The following is a 21,554-nucleotide window of genomic DNA, read 5'->3' as shown; positions in this document are numbered from 1 at the left end:
CTTATACATGGAAAAATACAGTATGTCTTCCTGCCTGCCAAATAGAAGTAATAAGCAGTTCCAATAAACAGTACACAATGTTCATTTTGGAGGTCAGATGTGGGAAGATGAAGAAGCCGCTGAAGCTTTCACCTTGAGTTGCTGGGAGAGATAGTTCGCCATGATATGACTTTAGAAAAACATTGGGAGGTTAACTGTGCTTTAGAAAAGCTCATTAGAGAGATAGATAAACTTTATTTGTATTAGCCAACAGCTATAGCAACATAAAACAAGAAATATATACAATTAAAAAGACAACAATCAGTAAAAAGGACAATCAAATGATCAAATTATTGTTTAGATAGAGGCCCTTAATCTCATTGCACCCTTGATAAGCTTGAAAAGCTCATTTTTCGATGGTGAGTAGTATTTTTGAGCTTTGTAAGGCCTTGGGGGCAAAATGATTAGTTTACGCTTGCCAGCTGATCACCTACAATTCTGAAGCACTATTCCTTAAGAACTGAAGAGTTTTGCCTCGGGACATCCTCAAAAATACTTTAGGTTCAGGTGGGGAACCTGTGACCCTTCAGATAAAACTCCCATGAGCCCCAGCCAGAATAGCCAAAGGGAACTGGAGTCCAGCAACACAGATAAGAACACAAGAGCCTGCAGGATCAGGCCAGTGGCCCCTCTGGTCCAACATCCTGTTCTCACAGTGGCCCACCAGGTGCCTGTAGGAAACCTGCAATACTCTCCAATCCTGCAGTTTCTAGCAACTGATATTCAGAAGCATTACTGCCTCAGACCACAGGAACTCATGGAATTGCGTTATCCAGCAGGCCTGTTTTTATGAAGTGGCAAACAGAACATAAAAATCTGGTATTATTTTAAAACAAGAAACACTACACAGTTGAAACAAAAGGCTGTTGTCTGGACCCGTGGTTTAATATTCTTTCTTCAGAAAATACTGGGCATGGCTGAATGTTTCATGTCAACAACCTATTAAGAATTCATCCATCCTCATCGCTGCTACTCCATGCATCTTCATAAGCAGGATTCAGGCGCTGCTGAGGCCGCAACTGGAAAAAAGAAGAGAAGATTCCATCAGCGAGTCCATCTAGTCCGGCATTCTGTTCTCACAGTAGCCAACCAGACGCCTGTGGGAAGCACACAAGCAAGAGCACAACAGCATTCTGACCACAGAAGCTGGTAATCAGATGTCCTGTCTCTGACAGTGGAGGCGTGGATTTCGGCAATCCTCTTTTAAAACCATCCAAATTTGTAGCAAACAAGGTCTGCTGTGGGAGTTCTATGGTTTAACCACGTACTTAGAAGTACTTTGTTTTTTTCCTGCCCTGAATTTTCTGACTATATGATTGCAACATTCAGCTTCATTGGATGTATGTCCATGAGTTCTTGTATTATGAGAGAGGGAGAAAAACTCCTCTATTCACTTTTCCCATGCCATACATAGGACTGAGAGTAGCTCAGTTAGTAGAGCAGGAGACTCTTAATCACAGGGTCTTGGGTTCTAGCCCACATTGAGCAAGATATTCCTGCATTGCAGAGAGTTGGACTAGATGACCCTTTGGTCGCTTCCAACTCTACAATTCTGTGATTCTATCCTGTCACCTCTTACTCACCTTTTCTTTTTTTTTTGTGAACCACCCTGAAATATATGGGCATAGGCAGTGCTTTTTTCTGGGGGGACGCAGGGGTACACATACCCTGAAACAGTTTGTGAATCTTTGTACTTTTGTCCATTTACTGTATTTATTTTTCCCGATTTGAACAATAAAATGGTGATTTTCTTGTGTCAAAGTGAGAGTACCCCTTAACATTTTTTAAAGAAAAAAAGGACTGGTTATAGGGCAGTAAACAACACACACAGACACACACACACACAGAGAGAGAGAGAGAGAGAGAGAGAGAGAGAGAGAGAGAGAAGACAATAAGACAAAAGAAACCAGCATAAATAAAAACAAAACAGAGAGAAAAAGAGAAAAGGAGATGCAGAGTCCTCCCTCAAAAGCTTTGTCTCACAAAGACAGTGGTAGACTCAGCTCTCACCTGGGAGCTTTCCTTTCTCTTCCCAGTCTCTCACTCTGGAAAGTCTTCCCTTGTCTCACCTTTTCTCTAAATCCAAATGCGGCAACCTTTCCTCATAGGGTGCCACTCAGTCCCCTTGATCATTTTGATTGTCCTTTTCTAAATGTTCTCCAACTCTTGAGGTGACCAGAACTGTACAGAGTACTCTAAATGCAGTTGCATTTGTGGAATCAAGCCAGTCCCCCCCCCCAATTCTGCGTGCATTTTATTCTGTATCTTAAGTTCTCATGACATTTTAATTTCCCTGACCACAACAATAATAATTTTATTATTTATAAAGGAAAGGCTAAATGCAGAAGGGAGGGGACATGCCAACTGGATCTAGATGGATAGCAGGGGCCAAAAAAATAAGAAGGGTGGGGACAGAACAGTACTTTGCACAAGTTGGGATGCATGTGATTTCTGTGTCCAGGGCAGCTGTCTACCAGCTCCATCTAGTACACAGGCTGAGACTTGTCTTGCCAGAGTGGTGCATGCTCTACTTATCTGCCACTTGGACTATTGCAACGCACTCTACCTTTGAAGGTGACCCAGAAACTACAACTAATCCAGAATGTGGCAGCTAAACCGGTGACTGTGAGCGGCCGCTGAGACCATGTAACACCAGTCCTGGAAGACCTACGTTGGCTCCTAGTATGTTTCCGAGCACAATTAAAAGTGTGGGTGCTGACTTTTAAAGCCCTAAACGGCCTCAGCCCAGTATACCTGAAGGAGCGTCTCCATCCACATTGTTCTGCCAGGACACTGAGGTCCAGCGCCGGGAGCCTTCTGGTGGTTCCCTCACTGTGAGAATGAGGTTACAGGGAACCAGACAGACGGCCTTCTCGGCAGTGGCACCCGCCCTGTGGAATACCCTCCCATCAGATGTCAAGGAAATAAACAACTATCTGACTTTTAGAAGACATCTGAAGGCAGCCCTGTTTAGGGAAGTTTTTAATGTTTGATATTTTATTGTGTTTTAAATATTCTGTTGGAAACTGCTCAGAGTGGCTGGGGAGGCCCAGTCAGATGGATGGGGTATAAGTAATAAACAACCACCACCACCACCACATAACATTTAGGATTCCATACAATTCCAGGACCTGGAATTCCATACTGATTTCTATTAACTATTATCCAGTACTGATGTGATGGTTCTGCAGAGGAACACAATGTATCAGGTCCTGCATTACAGCAGCCTAAACTGAATGGATACCTTGTTCAGGCTTATGGAGCTACAATCCATCATCCCAGCCATGTCAGTGAGAAATCTTTCTTACAATGACTTCATTACTCACATGCAGGGATTTCTTCCTTTACTATCATGCGCAGAATATATCCCTTGTGTACAGATGCTCTAGTTTTCATCTTGCTCTACTAAAAAGCTATTTACCTCTTCAGAAGTATCATCAGGCTCTGGCTCTCTCAGAGATGGTACCCAGGCAAGGATATTGCCGTCTCTCCCACCACTATAAAGTTCCTGCCATGAAGGAACCAACAAAAAGTCGCAGATCAGTTACTGAATACTGAAGAAGGTGAGCTTGAGGCAAAGTAGGAATTGGGGGAAGGGGATCTGGGGAAAGGAAGTAAATTATCCACACTCGAGTCTTCTCCCAATCATAGCAACTTCAGTGGGACTAACAGTGTGATCTTGAGCATGTTTATTCCCAAATCCCACAAAGGGCAAGAGGACTTACTCCCAGGAAGTGCATTTAAGGTTGGATCTCAAGTCATTTGCTGCAAAGTCACGCTGACGCTAAGCCCAATTCTATTCGCATACCTCATAAAAGCAACATAGTTGTATTGAAGTTGTAGATGAAGGGATTACAGGATTAGTCCTGCATGAAAATATAAAATAACTTTTAAAAAGTATAGCACCTAAATTACAATGCACGTGTGCAGTGCATAAACATATTCTTTTTTCTGTAGTAATTTTTATTTTAAAAACACTGATAAATAACTTAAGCTTGCTGAATTTTTTATTTCCATCTACTTCATCTTACCTGCTTAAAGCATTTTTACCCTGCTATTCAGCCAAAAAGGCTCTCAGAGCAGCAGGCAAACAAGCAATAAACGAGTTTATTCTATCTCACTTATGAATTGACTTATGTTTACTTTAACTTATTCATGACTTGCTATAGGCCAAAGGTTGAACTGATGTTAATCAGCAGAGTAAAGCAAAATGAGGCCTAATTAACTAATGTTACGGAAATGACAAACAGGGGGGGGCACATCTTTAAAGTTGTTACAATGTTACAAATATTATGCCTGAATACAGTGGTACCTCTGGTTACGGGTTTAATTTGTTTTGGGGTGCCGTGCACACCCTGAAAAATCCGTAACTAGAGGCACCGCTTCTGTGCATGAGCATGGTGCACTTCTGTGCATGCTGTGAAACCCAGAAGTATATACAGTGGTGCCCAGCAAGACGAATGGCTCGCAAGACGGAAAACCCGCTAGACGAAAGGGTTTTCCGTTTTTTAATGCGCTTCACAGGACAAATTTCTCTATGGGCTTGCTTCACAAGACAAAAATGTCTTGCGATTTTTGAGATTTTTTTTCGCTCCCCACCCCCTTTTTCTAAGGCGCTAAGCTGCTAATAGCCTTTTAGCAGCTAATCTGCTAATCCCTTAAGCCTTTAATAGCCGCTAATAGCCGCTAAACCGCTAATAGCGCTAATCCGCTAAACCGCTAATAGGGTTGCTTCGCAAGACGAAAAAACCGCTAGACGAAGAGACTCGCGGCATGAATTAATTTCGTCTTGCGAGGCACCACTGTACTTCCAGGTTTGCCGCGGCTGTTACCCAAAGATTCCATAACCTAGAGGTTACGCAACACGAGGTACCACTGTAAATCCTTTCTACTTGACAGCTCAGGGAAAATACCTAGCTTTATAAATCTGTAGAAAATCCATACTTTAACCGACTCTCCTCATTCCAGCGCCATTTTAACCTTTAAAGAAAGGTGAATTTGGGCTCCACCTCCCTCCCTGAACCAAGAAGCAGGAAATCACTGTAGACAGCAGGAACAGGGCATCCTGCCATAACTCCCCAAGCGTGAGAGCACATACACGGCACCCCACCCAGGGAGTGACCAAGGGGGCAACAAGAGACATCCGCAGAGGCAGTTTAGCAAGTCAAGTGTTCTGAAAGCCCACCTCCAGACAAGTCCTGAGGGCAAGGATATGTAACGTTTTATTGTTCTTTTGGTGTTGAGAAAGGTGTCTCATAAAGTGACCTAATGTTGAACTTATGTAAGCGTGGTATACCCTGCCCCATTTGTGACATGCTTGTGATGTAGTGATGATGTATCAATGATGCTGCTCGAAGTGTATTCTGGGGGAAAGAGGGAAGTTTTAAAAGAGGATGTCACCCCATGCTCGGGGTTCTTACTCCTGTGGGGACCTGCTGCGCAAGAATAAAGATTGTGGTCTACTGACCGCTGTTTTGCTCCAAATTACTTGGCTGGAACTTCCTTCTTTTACTGACTGCATAGACCCGTAGGGGACTTGCACCCCAATGAGCTGGGCTGTTGAGTAGTCTCTCATCCCGGAATTTTTTCCAAAACACTAACTAGATATTAATAACTAGGGCTAGGAAGCCATGGCAAGCTTATCTTAAAGCTTGTTTTGGTTTTAGAGTACCAGTGTAATACAGGCCCAGGTAAGCCCCGCCCCAACCCACATAATCGATCACATGACACAATGCAAACACACTATTTGAATGGGAATGCCCATCAACTTTGTGGGGGGCCAAAGCTCTCACTGCCCCTAGGAGTTGGCTCCTATGGTATGTGTTGAAACCTCTGGCCTTTGCATACTTGAAATGCAGCCTACCATACAAGAGTAAGCCACACATCTGTTGTCCCATCCACCTGTTTTCTGGTCACACTCACTATTGGCATATAGCACCCAGAAGGATGCCCACAAAGGAATAAGGATCTCAGACTAAAAAAAAAGGGTGTCCCATGGACAACCCATGGTCAGTAGCTTAGTTGTTCGGTTGTAAATTGCTCTGGGTTGCCTTGGGGAAAATCAGCAACTAACAAATTCAATAAATAATAATGATAGCGGCAATCAGGGCAGACTCAGGATACCATTTCAGATGTGGCACAAAGCAGCTACAGCAGTTCTCGAAAACTCACAAATGAATCTTTCTTTACATGACTTGATTCTAGAGGTGTTGGGACAAGACACTTCAGGGGGAAAGGCTTTTTTTAACAAGTCAATTTATTTCTAAATGGAGCAAAGCAGCTTTAGCAAACTCGCCTCTTTTCACATCACAATCTAAAAATATTTCCCATGGAATCTGAATACAGTTAGGGCGCTGCATGTGTGCACAGCTCAATCAGGCAAATTGCTAGGCACAAGGAAGCCTTTATTGAGGCCAGCAAGCCCATTATAATTTACGTCAGTTATTGCATAAATGTTACACCATGCTGCCAGCCTTTCAAGTTAGGATTTCATATGTTTAATAGCTGTGCTGGTGGCAATTCCACATTAGATGTCCCATTAGAAACACACAAATAAAGATAAAATGTTAAGGTTAGGAGAGTGTTATACAACGTCTGTCCTGCTTAGCATCATAGCCAACTTGCGTTCACACTTGAGCACCATTATGTGCCTTTAGTTGTATTTAAAAAACAAAAACAAAACATTGGGGGGGGGTTTCATTGAAAGCTACTCTTTACTGATGGCCACAATGGCTAATAATTTCATTATGGTCGTAGGCTATATGAAAAAAGTTAAGTACCTAGTTTAATTCCTCAAGACGATACCAGCCACAACAGTTTAAGACAGGAGAGGATTCAGTTGACTAGCCCTGCCAGTAGAAGTCCTGTGCAAGGAGTTCCATTTGTGCAATAAGGCTTCCTCTCCACAACTGGGCTGGGAGAACCCACACAACAGCTTGCAGGGGGAGAAGAGGAGATATCTTTTCATATGGGAACCTGGAATGGAATTCCATTCCCAGTATTTGGAGGGAACTGTACTGACAGATGAGGTAGGGGGCAAGTATTGTTTTATATGAGAAATGTTACCTCAATAGAGGTACAACGTATCACTATTCAGCATCAGCTGGCAAGCTAAATTAGTATTTTTAGTATATGCAGAAGAGAGAGCAAACCTCAATCTCTACAAATAATTTTATGTATCTTTTCAGGGATGCTCCCAAATATTATTTCAATACATTATGGATATTTTCCAGACAATTTGAGCACTCATGAACTCTAATTAGGCAAAAGGTGTGAAACCTATAACCCCCATATCTATCGCTTTTGAGTATTAATTATTTTCAGGGCGTGTGTTTTTAAAACACAATTAAGATGCTTCTTCAGTGAGAACTACTCATTGCTAATGCAGTAATAGTTCTAGGGATTACTCGTGCGTAAGTTGCCGCCACTCCTGGCTAGGTTACCTGGTTGAACCCTTTCTGTCTGGACAGCCTCAAGTTTTGTGGCTGCCTCAGTCGCTGGCATAATCCATCAGTGGGCGTTTCTTGAACCTTTTCCAGCATAAAAGCTGTTTGACGCCCAGTCTCCTCCTACTCTCCCTGCGCGGAAGTCTTCTGAGCAGAGAGGGTGTGGGCAGCGGAGTACCCGTACTCTCTCCGCTGCTCTCCGGCGAGGAGTCCTGGAGCCACCTCTCCGATTCCCCCATCTGCCCCCCTTCTCCACTGGTGTTACTCTGGTTTTCTTCCCCAGCAGATGGGCTGCCTCTCTCCCTACTGGGACCCTCTCCGGCATCCCTCTGGAGCCTTCTCTCCACCTCCAGCTCCGATGGCAGTTCCCTGACAGAACCCTTTCAGATAATACTGACCACTCCTTCTGGCCCATCAGTCACAACAGCAAAGAAGATCCTTCATGTACAGATGCAGTATATCTCTTATTATCGGGTACTGAGGCAAACAAAAGTGAAAGGCCATTAAACACAACTGGTCTGTTTTCAGGCTAAATAGCCTAAAAATCAGCCAGAGGACTTCACTTACCTGAAAATTAGGATGAAAGACACAGCAGTCGACGGAACTATAATGGCCCCCAAGCATAGCCATTCGATTTCCTGAGTAAATTGTATAAATAGCAATAGTGCTACCATATGGCACAAATGCAAATTCCGGACTGCAGCCATGCGAGACTGTAAATTTGAGTCCTTTTCTACTTTCATTGCACACCTTCCCGTAATTTACCTGTAAAGATGTAAAGATACAAGATTTTAAAGCTAGCTCCTGATGTCACAATGCAGGTATACGATGATAATAATAATAATAATAATAATAATAATAATTTATTTGTACCCCGCCCAGCGACTCTGGGCGGCTTCCAACAAAGACGAAAAGTACACTAAAATGTCACATATTAAAAACTTCCCTGAACAGGGCTGCCTTTACAAGCTGTAGCTCACTTCCTGTCATTATACTGTTGAATGCATACTCACACACCTGTCACATTTTATAGAGTTTCAGATTTGACGTTGATGGCTCAGGGTTATCTTGTAACTTGATAGCATCAGAACAAAATGTGAGATCAAAAGGGGAAGCAGCTAGCCAGCAGGAGTAGACTCTCTTTCCTGAAGACTATTTAACTGGTCTTGAACAGACCATAATATATATGCAGTATATTCCCAGAAAGGCAATCAAACCATTAACCAGCTGGACTAGACTCACCTGTGTTTACTAAGCTGCTGCACATGTATTTTGATCCCAAAGACATGGCAGAGTCCATGCATTCTTACAGGCAAGGATATGTTTTTTAGTACAGTCGTACCTTGGTTCTCCAACGGAATCTGCTCCAGAAGTCCGTTTGACTTCCAAAAACATTCAAAAACCAAGGCGCAGCTTCCAATTGGCTGTAGGAGCTTCCTGCACTCAATCGGAAGCCGCATTGGATGTTCAGCTTCCCGAAAACGTTCGCAAACCTTACTTACTTCCAGGTTTGCGGCGTTCGGGAGCCAAAACATTCAAGTCACAAGGCATACAAAAACCAAGGCACAACTGTATCTGGCTATCTCTAGTGTGATGTCCAGATTATAAAATTCTCTGTTTTGCATAATATCGCCTGGGTGGCATACTGTATGAGCCCTATTGTGCATGAAGGGAGCACACAGTGCCCTATCCCAAATGTCCCGGGTGTGCCAGCCCAGTCCCTTCATTCCTCACCATTGAGCTTTTGGTGCCCTTGGAACACAACCAGGTTGATATAGAAGCAGACTCTACCTGGGGCCCTAACCACTTAGGGCAGGCACATCCAACAGGTAGATCGTGATCTACTGGTAGATCACTGGACGTCTGTGGTAGATCATTGGCTCCCCCCAAAGAAGCCCAATAACTTTGGCTCCCCTAAAAAAGGTTAAACATTTTAGCCCTGCAGCCCATAAAAAGAAGCTCAACAACTTTGACCTGAACCCACTGCCAGTTTTTATCTCTGTGAGTAGATCACAGTCTCTTGGGAGTTGGCCACCCCTGACTTAGGGCTTTAAAAGTAAGAACGATTTCTCTGAATTGGACTTGGACATGGTCAGGCAACCGATAAACTCTTTTAAAGACTAGAAATTTTTTAACTTGTCTCAGAATCTGACCACCTTGTATCCTGCGTTAACCATAGCTTTTGGATCATCTTCAAAGTCAACTGTCTTGTCCAGGTCTTAGACAAGGGACATGAGGGAAACCACAGCTGGCCACAATGTCATAGTAACTAGTGAGTTAGGCAGCTGTGTGAAGATGAGAAGGTTAAGTACTACCCATTTAATTTATGAAAGCATCACTGCAACTGAAATAAAGGCGCATCAAATACATTGTGTGTCAGGAGCTAAATCCCAGCGGAGGTAATCTGTTGAAAAATTATAACCCAATAACTGAATCCAAGGGGGAATATTATTGTAGAAACTTAATTTTTGGTTCTACTTGAGCAGTGAAGCCTTGTGTGGCTGCAGGAAAGAGCAACCAGAAACCTAGATTAGTCTCCAAGCCAGAGGCCTGGAGGAAATGTCAGAGGTTGGGAAGGTGATCTGGCCCTGGAAAAACCTTCTGTTCATTTTTTCAGCTGAAACAGATTACTCACTTGTGAAAATTCTTTCTGCTTCTTAAATTAAAAGTACGCCAGAGTGAGAAAAAGGGAAGATGATTCATGAAACAAGCAGAGACCCACTTACTGTATTGGTGATGTGCAATAAAGTTGATATAGGCTGAAACACTTAACCTGACATTACAACTAACAGCAAGTTTTGTTTGCCCAAGGGAGAAGAGAATAAAAGCAAGAATAACTCCTCTTGCTTTCAGCAGATTGTCTTTCCTAGTTGGAATTATACATGCAGTTTCCAGTGGCTTACTGTACAGTATGGTAGGGAATTGGAAAACAGACAACATGAAAGGCATGCACAGAGATATCACCTGGAATAATGCAATAAACTTTTGTTTCAAAGAGAAAGATAACAAGAATATATGGTGAATTACAGAAGAAAAAGTCCACTGTCTCTTTGCAAAGTACTTTATATGCAGCTTTTCACAGGAAGAGTTCAAGTGAATAGTGATGAATTAAATTTGTAGATCTTGTAACATGCAGTGGAAGGCGATTACCCTTCTGGAAGATTCAGGATTCAAGAATATAATTGCTCCCTCAAATACCTTTGATTATGGGATCACAGCAACAAATGCTGAAAATATGACACACAAAGTTTCAGAAGCAGCCACCCATTTGTGCAACATAAGTATGGATTAAATAAATTGTAGATTCATTTCAATGAGTTGGATGGTGCAATCAGAAATATTTTCAGGAGTAGCTCACTACTGTATCATCATTTAGAGCGAACATCTGTTCTTTGCTGGAGGCCAAATTGTTTGGAAAACTACTGTCATGCCATGCAGCAAGACCTCTGATGACACCAACAAATCAGGACAGGAAAGCCAAATGGAATTGTTACTTGCCACACACCTGATGTCAAGTATAGGGGAGGCGAGTGTGGCTTGCTCAAAACAGCCTGGCAGGCCAAATGAAGACACCCGTGACCCAGAGGTTTCCTTCCATTGCTCAATGACTTTGGCTTCAAATGTCACAGAACATCCTTGAAGAAGATGCAGACCAAAATCCAGATAAACACTACTACTATGTTTGTACATGCTAGCTCACTGGAGCTATACACATTGTTGTACATACAACTGCTAAAGGGAAAATCAACCCACAACTCAGGCATCAAGATTTTGACATACTGTTGTATGCCATTTACTGTAACTCAGATCAGATCACAAAATATATATGGGCATTTCTTCTGGTTTTCATGACACTTGCCAGAGTCGTTTACATGCAACTAAAGGAAGGTATGTTTAAAGATTTGTTTGTAGTTATTTTCTTCTAAGGAGACAAGATGGACTTTTAATTTTTAAGAGCTGAATGCAGCAATGGAGCCTTGAGTTTAAAAAAGGTAATATATTCATTTTCTTTAAGCAGAATTACTCCAGAATATATATGAATGCAACAGTGCTTAGTCTGTGTTTGGTTGTCAGTTTGTTAATGCTGTTGATAATGTTCTGTGGAATATGACTGTTGTAATGCTTTGTGAATTTTATAATGTGACTTTTCTTGTGGCTGTGCTGTTTAGCCTATTTTTTAAGTTGCTTTGTAAATAGTGTTTTATAGACGGTGTTTGTTTTACTGATGTTCTGTAATTGTTTTACTGATTATTTGTTAATTATTTTATATGATTTGTATTGTAATTGTTTTTTTAAATTATTTTCATCCCCCCCCCCAATTATTAAAAATCAAAACAAATTACTTTAATACAATTTCTTAAACTCAGGTTTCTCATTTCCGTTACAATCGTATGTCCAAGATATTCCCCTTTCACTGCTTCCCTTCTTATTTAGTCTCCAGTTGACATTCTTCACTTGTCATTAAGCCATTCTTCCAGCTGTCCGCTTTTTCACCTTACAAACAGCAACCTCGGTTACATCTTACATATTTATAATCCATTTCACGTGTGTAGTCTTTATCTTCATTTCATTCCAGACCTGGCGTGTTAAAAGAGTTCAGTTCCTTCTCTTGTTGTTCCATTCTTTGCAGTGTTGGTCTGAGTGGTATAAGGTCACATTTCATTCCATTCCGCTGTTATCGAACTAACATGAGAACCACAGCCATAGATAACTCGCGGAGTGAACTTTTCAGACTTCCGCCATTAAATTTCCCTTTGCAATTCTTTTTTGGCACACAACACACAGCAAAATATTTTCTCAGCTTCAGCCACTCTTCAACAACTCAACTGTCCAGCTGTGGGTCATATCCCCTTTTCCTCACTGCATTTATCCAACAACACCCCCATCCAGAAGTGGTCGTAAGTAAAGTCCATTCACCTTTGGTCGAGGGGGCGTGGAACATAGCAAAACCTTATTAAATTCCTTGTAAAGCATAAATCAGAAGCCCCCCCCCCTCAAAGTGACAAGCAGAGTAGCAACTACACACGCCTCTTCGTTGTGTAGAGGACAGGAGAGAAAAAGACCATGAGAAAACCATAAGAAAGCACAAAGCACCTTGTCCTCCCCATTTCCTTTCACAGCTGTTGTAGAGATTCTCAAGCTTCAGAAAAGCTTTCAAATACCTTCAGAAAACCAGTCCCAGTTCTTCTGGCAGCTGATCAATTTGGATATGATGCTTTGGAAGCGCCTCTTGATGAATGCCAATTATCCAGATTAAGGAAGAACCTTCCCCAAATTATGCTGGTAATGGAGGGTCATCCATGGCAGGGGCACACTCCCTGATCTCCCTGCAGGATGCAGTGAACTCCCCAGACCCCACTGGAGAGCATCAAGAGTATTTATGCCTCATTTCCTCCCTTTTCCCTGCCTGAACTTCTTCTTAGCCCCCGGAGGACTGCGAAGAACAATCCCCATTGATCGTGGGCATGGCTGGAAACCGATTTGTGTTGTAATTGCGATGTTCTGCTATGTTATTATTTATTGTATGTAAGCCACTTTGTGACTCATGTGAGTGAAAAGCGACACAGAAATAAAATAAAATAAATGAAAATACAAAATTTGTGGAAATGTACTTTAAATACGCTGACTTGGAACCTGATCTGCTCTTCCATTTCACAAGGCAGAGTGATTTCTCATTCCTTTTGCAGATCCCTGCAGCATTTTTCAAAGCTTCCCCATTGTCTTACAACCCTCAAGAGCATATTTTCAAAGGTACAGGAAGCTGAAGAGGGAAGATGGTGGCATGGCCTACCATGAATGTGTGCAGTTCACAGAAGGGAAGTTAGAATTCAAGCCATGTGAGAACATAAGAAGAGCTTGATGAGTCAGGTCAATGGCCCATCTAGACCAGCATCTTATTCTCACCATGACCAACCAGATGCCTATGGGAAGCTCAAAATCAGGACCTGAAAACAACAGCACTCTCTCCTATTGTGATTCCCAGCAATGGGTATTCAGGGGCATACTGCCTGTGACAGTGGCAGTAAAACATATAAGGCATGTTCTGTTGGGTGTACTCTGCTGCCTTCCAGGGATGGGAAACAGCAGGCAGATTGAAAGTTTGCTACAACTCAGTGTAGCAGTTTATGAAAATCAATAGCCTGATGGTAAGGATGGATGGGGGGAAAACAGAATTTTGTCCATTGTGGAGTGCCCAGCCCTCTGCTGTTCAACAAGTGGCTCTTACAGAGTTTATTTTTAACACTTGATTGAAAGGGCAAACAAAGTAAGTTATTAAGAAGTTAATTCTACCATTACAACATCTGTGGCAGCCAAGTCTGTGGCAGTGGAGATTACAGCATCATTCCAGAGATCAAGCTGCAAGATAAATATTTCCAAGTGACCTGAAAAAGTCTCATAACATGGGTTGCACAGCGTGCAAGTGAACAAGATTATGTTTCCTGGGTACTGTGTGTATATGTGAAATTGCGTATAGTGGGGGACGCCATCTAAAAAGCCTATAAGCATCCTCTAAACCTCTGGAAACCCTCGAAAAACCCTTTTACAAACCAAAAGCATTTACCAGGCTGACTTGAATCCCCCAAACTCCTCTAGAATCACTTCCACCAAACCTCCTTTCTCAAACTCCAACTCTCCATAGGTCCCAAAGGTTGGTGCAACGACTCATAGGATGTAGTTGAAAAAGCTCCTAGAATTGCTAGCTGTTCCCCCCACTCTTTTTGCACAGTTCATGCAGTTTTTGTGCCTTTTTGTGGCCCATTTATGGTGTATAAATGGTCGTGAGTGAGTTGAACAGGCATAATAGGGGAGTCACATACATTACATTCCTCAATATCAGGACCAACTTGTTTAGTCATAGGTTATAATGAAAACAAAACCATACGCAGTCTAAGTTGCCCCCCCCCCAACCCCAACAACTTCCTCAACTTACTAATGTGTTCTCTCCACTGGAACTGTTCCAGAGTCTCATGCGGTCATCTGTACCAAATGTCAGAAGGTGAAGTCCATCATTTGTGAAGCACAAGCCATTAACTCTTCCATTATGGGCAGTATTTTCTGTTAAGAAAATATGAGCAACACCGGGTACTACAGAGTTTGATACAGCAAAATGTGTAACTCATCACAGCAAAATATTTGTAATTGCAGTGTTTGGAAGGGAAATGGTGCAACAATGTATTCTATCACGTGACAATGCTTGTCGCCAAGGGTGAAACCAAATGCTTAAGTGTTGAAATGTTTAAGAACTTGATATACACGTAAATGCGGGTCCTGCTATCAGAACACACGTCATCTGCAAATTCACTTATCTGAACATAAAGAATTATGCCCAAATATCGCTAAGTGAATGGTTGATTCATATATTTGAATAGCCAGAGTTTGCCCACTTCCTTGTTTGTGCTATTCATGGGTAGAAACCATGCGGGGGGGAGGGGGGATGGAGATCGGACAAATCAGGGAGCAAGAGAGATCAGACAAATCAGTTTTCCCTTTGTCTCTCTTCTGCTGGTTGGCTGCAGCCATTTCAAGAAGAAACCATGGAGGGAATGGGGCGGGGAGAGACTGGACAAATCATGGATTAGAAATATTCTCATATGGACTACTGGGGAAATGAATGGTGGTGTGGCTATCTGTCTGCTAGCTCCTGTTGACAGAAGATAATTATGTGGTAACTGATAATAAACAGATAGTCCGACTATTCATCACTCTGGAGTTAAGGGTGATCTGGAAGTTTACCTCAAACACTTGGCTTGAGGCCATTTTCCTGCTGTCTGTGTCTGGAAGCTTGGACGGGAGTTAGAATGAACTGGCAAGCTATTCTGCCCAAATATCACACAATCAACAGCCTCTCTTAAAAATACTTCTGGGACAAGAAAAACCGTAACAAGAGATCCCTACATCAGCTGAGGAAAATCTACAATCTGAAAATCGTTCTGAGACACCTTGAACACCTTGAGGACCCTTGGTGGGAGGCAGGGAAATGTTGGTCTCCTAAAGTGAGAGGCTGGGAGGAGAAAGGAAAGATCCCAGGTGAGAGCTGGGGGGAGCTATGGTCCTCTGTGTGTGGTAAGGGCTAAGAATTACTTTTAAGAGAGGACTCCATATTCTACCTATTTGATTTGTATTTTTGTAGCTGCTATTTTATTGTAAAATAGATTTTTTTAGATAAAAATGTCATTGGGGAATAAAGTTCCCACATGAAATATTGTAATGGAAATAATCTAACAAACGATTTCCTGGGCATTGTGTTTGGAAAGTGAGACCTGTGTGTACTGCATATGTATACTGATTACCTGCTTCAGAAGATGCTTTTGACTTTTCACCATTATGTTGATCAAGAGTAATCAGACAAGCAGATGCTCTCCTTACATCCCACAATTTCACTCTACTGTCAGCACTAAAAGAAGAACAACACCTTGTATTGATTTATGGACAAGATTCATGGTTTCTATCCAACCCTACCTCACTCTGTCATAAAGGCAAGGTTGGATTAGAAATTTTCTGTTAACATTAGTATGGTTATGTGCAAGTTCTTGTTAATATGTACACAATATCTGGTCTTCCCTATCCTGTTATTTTTAATACAGCAAGTTACCGTTTTCCAAGTGAAAAGTTTTTGACTACTTCATGCGCTTTAGAAAAAGGTAAACAAAGGAACGGCTTATTTCTACAAATTCCTCTGTATTTCATTATTGGCCTATTCTGTCAATGAATTATATTCATTCTGAATGGAAAAAACAAATGCAGTGTAGTTAAAAAAATAATCTTGCTTTGGAAAGTACAAATTTAACAATTGCTACTTCTAAGAGTACGTTATTAAATATATATATTTACTTCAACACTGGACCTTAGACCTCAAGGCAGCTTACAAAATTTTAAATGGTAGCCATAAAAATGAGACAATTGTTATCAAAACCCAGAAATGAATATTCACAAAACCTTCATAAAACAAGTAAAACATATCAACAATAATAAACAAATTCTATTACTTGCCACTAAAATGCCTAAATAGTTTTTTTTCCACCTGGCACCTAAAAAACCTTCAGGGATGGCACCAGATGGTTAACTTAACATGCTTTTTGATTGTTTCTAAGCATTACCACATTCTTTCTGTTGATGTACATGTTAAACATGTTATTTATGGCACATATGGGCTATCTGCAGCCTTGGGTCCATATAAAGCCCTTGGGACTCCCCTTTATATCCTGCTGAATTTGGCCCCGTTGCCACCAATTTCTCCACACTGCAGAAAACCTCCCCTTGCCAAAAAAGGCTGCTACTCCATTCCTAGTGTTCTCTGTGGTCTGGGTAGATGCTGGAGTGTTTTTAAGGATGCGGCTCAGAGGAAGAGCCAGAGTGTGCCAGGTATAGTGTCTACTCAGTATTCCACCTGGCATCCCTTATTGTTGGGCATCACAACTTGACAGCTGAGCTTGACAGCTGTCTTTGGCTGGCTCTTCTGTTTCCCATTGAGATGGCACAAAGGTAAGTCACAGGGCACAGAGGGAAACTGGCTGGGGGAGATCCAAAAAAATGACATCACCATGACAAGAAACAGAAGAGCTGGTAGAAAAAGCTGAAGAGGCAGGAGAAATAGCATAGACCTTGGCGCTCAAAGAAGAATGCAAACTGGCTAGCAGAAGAGACAGAGAGACAGAGTCTCTGTGTGAGAGAGACGAAGGAAGAGGGAAGGGATGTCTCCACCCACTTTTGGTTTTGACTGTACCTGCCTCTAGTATGTGTCTCCCAACTATTTTACCCTCAGGGAATGTGGACCCTGACTCTGCAAAGCTCACCCTTCCCCGATTTAATAATTCTATCCTTGTTTTCAGCCACATTGAGCTGTTTGGAGTAAAAGTGGGGTATAAACGTGTTAAATACATTATTATTGACTTTACCCCCAAAAGGCGCACTCCTCCGTTGTCTCCCAAGATAGACGGATGCCAACATCTATTATTATTATTATTATTACAAATAAATCAATGCCTAGTCAAACAAACAAGCTAGCTTTTCATTTAGCTAAGCATTCTGTGAGTCCTCCGCTGCAGCTGCCATCACAAGTGAAAACTGAGAACTGACCTCCTCCTCCTCCTGGTCATCAGAACATCACTTGTCCAAAATAACTAGGTCAGAGTCTGGGTTGAGATTAAATTGTGGCTGGTTTACTTCTGTTCAGGTATAAAGTCTGTAATTAGTCTCTGTTGGTGATTTGTGTAGGCTTTTCCACTTGCACGTGAAGTGACTGAGTTCAGATAACTACCATTATGAAATGTTTTATTTGAGCAATAGCACTATCTGCCAGCCTCTCCTCAAGCCTGCTTTCCCCCTTTTCCCAAGCAAGCTAACAGTCAATCAAACAAGCTTGTATTCCCCCCCCCCCTTGTTGGCAGGCAAAGATAAGCAGTTATGTTAAGAGGTGGTAAAACATTGAAAAGTTTGAAAGGCTTTTTTTAAAAAATCCTTAGAATAAAGTTTTAAACCTGTATAGATAAACCCCAGGAATGCCACAAAGACGGCTGTTGAACTCCCTGTGAAACTGATTTATGATTCTTGGCTCCTTGGAGAATAAAACAACACTGAAAAGGTCCTTGCCCTCAACAAATCAGATAGCTGCTGAGCCGGCAACAGCATTAGCACATAAAAAGAAAAAAGAAAAAAACCCCAATTAAACAATTAAAACAGACTGTGGAGCTCAGTCCAGAATGATCTTTCTTGATGCCATCTTGGCCGGAAGTCCGTGTGAAGAGATGGTTCCCACCTGCCTCGAAAGAGGCGGTGGTGCAGCTGCTTATAAAGAAACTGGATCTGAACTAATAATAATAATAATAATAATAATAATAATTTATTATTTATAACCTGCCCATCTGGCAGGGTTTCCCCAGCCACTCTCAGTGGCTCTCAACAAAATATTAAGAATACAATAAAATATCAGACATTAAAAACTTCCCTAAACAGGGCTGCCTTCAGATGTCTTCTAAAAGTCAGATAGTTGTTTCCTGATGGGAGGGCGTTCCACAGGGCAGGCGCTACTACTGAGAAGGCCCTCTGCCTGCTTCCCTGCAACCTCACCTCTCAAAGCGAGGGACCCACCAGAAGGCCCTCCGAGCTGGACCTCATAATCCGGGCTGAACAATGTGGGTGGAGACGCTCCTTCAGGTATACAGGGCCGAGGCCATTTAGGGCTTTAAAGGTCAGCACCAACACTTTGAATTGTGCTCGTAAATGTACTGGGAGCCAATGTAGGTCTTTCAGGACTGGAGTTATGTGAGCTCGGTGGCCATTCCTTGGACTGGCACAACTATTAACCAGTCACAAACACCTCCTTTTGGGGAAAGGTGGTGGAGAGTGTTTTGGTGGGGCAGCTGCAAGCATCCTTGGATGACAATTAATTCCATTCCGATCTAGGTTCCGACCTGCCCATGGGACTGAGTTGCCCTTGGATGCCCTGATGACTTTTGCAGAGCGTTTGTTCCTGCTTCTCGATCTTTTTTAGGCTTTTGATACTATGGACCATGGTACCCTCCTGGACCAGCTCCTGGGAATGGGAACTGACACTGTGTTACGGTAGTTCCAGTCCTACTGCCAAGACCAAGTCCAGAGAGTAGCACTTGTGGAATGCCTTTCACTCTGCCTGGCAGTTACAAAACGGAGTACCGCAGGGCACTATCTTAGCTCCAAGACTATTTAATAGCCATATGAAGCTGCTGACAGTGGTCATTTGGAGTTCTGGGACAAGCTGACATTAGTATGCTGATGATGCTCAGCTTTCTTTCTCCATAACATCTGTCTGGGCAGTGGTAAGATGGATGAGGTAAAAGCTGAGCTTGAATCCTAGCAAGATGGAGACACTGTGGGTAAGTAGTTCCCATGTCTGAGAAATTGGTCAACTCTGGATGGGGTTGCACTCCCTGTAACAGAGCTGGTTTGCAGTCTAGGAATGCTTCTGCATCCAGCTTTGTCACTGCAGGCCCAACTGCAACTGGTACCACACCTACAACTGCTCCTGGACTGGGAGAACTTGACCACAGAAGTTCATCTCCACTTTCTTCCAAAACAAAAAGAATTGGGGACATGCGAATAAATGAACCAGGAACATTACAATTTCTCCAACACATCACTGATACGTTTTTGGTCATATTACTCAATAATAATGGATATTCAGCATACAATTTTGAGTGCATTTCACAGATTCTGTCCCAGATTCTTACTGAGACAGGTCAGAAGGAAGCTTTTACCCAGATACTGTTCCATATAGTATCATCTAATGGCTCACCCAGATCTTTTTCCCACCATGCTTTTAAGGTTGTTAGAGATGAAAGCATTTGAGAGTTTAATGTTTTGTAGATTAGGGAAATGAGGCCTTTATCTCACAGCTATACAAATACTGCACACTCCATTCAAATAACCCTTAGTTTTAAATTTCAGTGAAATACATACAAAACACTAGTTAAGGGGAACTCCCTATATTTCAAGTTAAGAGCAAGAGACTAGACTATGAAACAAACACAGAACTGTTTTTTTTAAAATGGGTTAATTTTCATTCTAATTGTCACTACTTTTTTGTTGGTTCTTTCTTTTACCTTGCAGTTGCTAAAATATATTCATAACGTGGTGACCAAGATACTGCTAGTATTTCTTGTTTGTGACCTAAAAAATAAGAAGCCATAAGAATCCTTAGTGGTATACAAGAGACTACTCATATACAAACAGCTATGGCACAATTCTTTGGAATTACCAAAGCATCTGACTGAACAGAACCTTATCTCTTCACCACTGTTGTAAAGGAGGCACTGTACCAGGATGGAAGAAATGGAAGACATGCCTTCCATATCCTCCAGCATAGGAAGTGAAGACGTGGGCTAGATAGGGATACAAGAGCAGCCTCCCATTCTCTGAATTGCCATGGTGTGCCATATGCACACCGGGGGGGGGGGGGGGAGGGCTGAATTAAGGCCCCTCCTGCCATTTGGAAGGATAAATGCTTAGCCCTGTTTTGTTTTGTTTTGTTTTGCTTTGGTTTGTTTGCTATGGTAAGAAACCAATTCTTCAATGTATAAATGAGTTATTTCAAAGTAAATAACTCTCTCTGAATTAATTCAGAGAAAGATTGATTGTAATCTACCAACTACTTGAATTGATTTAGTTTCTTTATTTTTTTGCAGAGCATGTTATGGGATCGCTTTCTAAACAGAGACTTCAATTCAGTAATGGTCAACATCCTTCTTTCATTGTCCCCCACTTGAGTACACTGTTCTGTAAATTCAACAGCAAGCTATCTTTAAAAGAAGAGACATGCAGTCCCTCCAGTAATTATTTTGCTTATGAAGCTACAAAACACAATCTATGGAATCCTAGAGCAACATTCATACAAGTAAATCTACAGCTTAGGCTAGTTTAGTACCTTAGACTATACAAATTAATTTTTCTACATCAATGGCCTCCTTCTGAGGAGGGACTCAACATTAAATATTATTTTGGTAAATCAGAGAGTTACACGATCCCAAGAGCATAGCAAGCATAGCAAGACGTAGTGTGGAGAGCAGACTAAGCAAAGTGGAACTCCCTGCAGCTTCTTTCATAAAAATAAATTGGAAACTAAATATTGCTGATGCAGGAGGGAGGTAATATGGTCTGGCCTACAGATGCGGCAAAAAGAGGTGGTAATGAGATGGTAGTAAAATGTGCAGTACCACTATAGACTGTAAGATCTTTGAATACTCTCCTGCACTGTCAATAGAAAACAAGCACAACAGAGAACAGATTGTTATGCTAGCTTTGAGGTAGAAGGGAAGGTTTTGTTCTGTTGTCACTTGGGGGAGCATTCACACTAGTATTCCCTAATTGCTTCCTGAAGTAATACAGTTCATTGTTCCTCTTAGGAATTCTAATTCTGTTGCATGTGTAGGTTAGGCATGGCACATATATTCTTGCCAGCTACTATGTACTAGTCAGCTGTAGCCAGCAAAACACCATATGTTTTTTATATCAATTGTCATTCTGAGCAGCAAGAAATGGGAACTCCAGCACCATTAAAAGTAGTATATGGCATAAGGGGCAGGGAGGAAGAGCAGA

General features: G+C 42.0%; 1 protein-coding gene across 9 annotated transcripts in view; it reads right to left on the bottom strand.

Moving 5' to 3' along the window:
* Nucleotides 1-211: 211 nt before the first annotated feature.
* The window catches only part of ERCC8 (ERCC excision repair 8, CSA ubiquitin ligase complex subunit), a 35,355-nt gene continuing 14,012 nt past the window's right edge, over nucleotides 212-21,554 (bottom strand). For 5 of the 9 annotated variants that reach the window (XM_083404231.1, XM_083404228.1, XM_083404232.1 and 2 more), the window contains 6 exons: nucleotides 20,063-20,129; nucleotides 15,776-15,879; nucleotides 14,416-14,540; nucleotides 8,052-8,249; nucleotides 3,461-3,547; nucleotides 904-1,058 (listed from right to left, as the gene is read on the bottom strand). In XM_083404231.1, coding sequence (XP_083260357.1) covers nucleotides 990-1,058; nucleotides 3,461-3,547; nucleotides 8,052-8,249; nucleotides 14,416-14,540; nucleotides 15,776-15,879; nucleotides 20,063-20,129 — 650 coding nt within the window. In that variant the 3' untranslated portion in view covers nucleotides 904-989. Of the gene's footprint in view, nucleotides 1,059-3,460; nucleotides 3,548-3,847; nucleotides 3,906-5,300; nucleotides 7,445-7,863; nucleotides 7,962-8,051; nucleotides 8,250-14,415; nucleotides 14,541-15,775; nucleotides 15,880-20,062; nucleotides 20,130-21,554 lie in introns of those variants that run through there. The other 4 variants (XR_014503084.1, XM_083404227.1, XM_083404230.1 and 1 more) reach the window with 4 other exon arrangements.

The sequence above is a fragment of the Podarcis tiliguerta genome (assembly GCF_965153285.1).
Source record: "Podarcis tiliguerta genome assembly, chromosome: 11".
NCBI classification, from domain to species: Eukaryota; Metazoa; Chordata; class Lepidosauria; order Squamata; family Lacertidae; genus Podarcis; species Podarcis tiliguerta.
The sequence above is the reverse complement of the archived record's forward strand: the minus strand, read 5'-3'. Positions and strand labels throughout refer to the sequence as shown.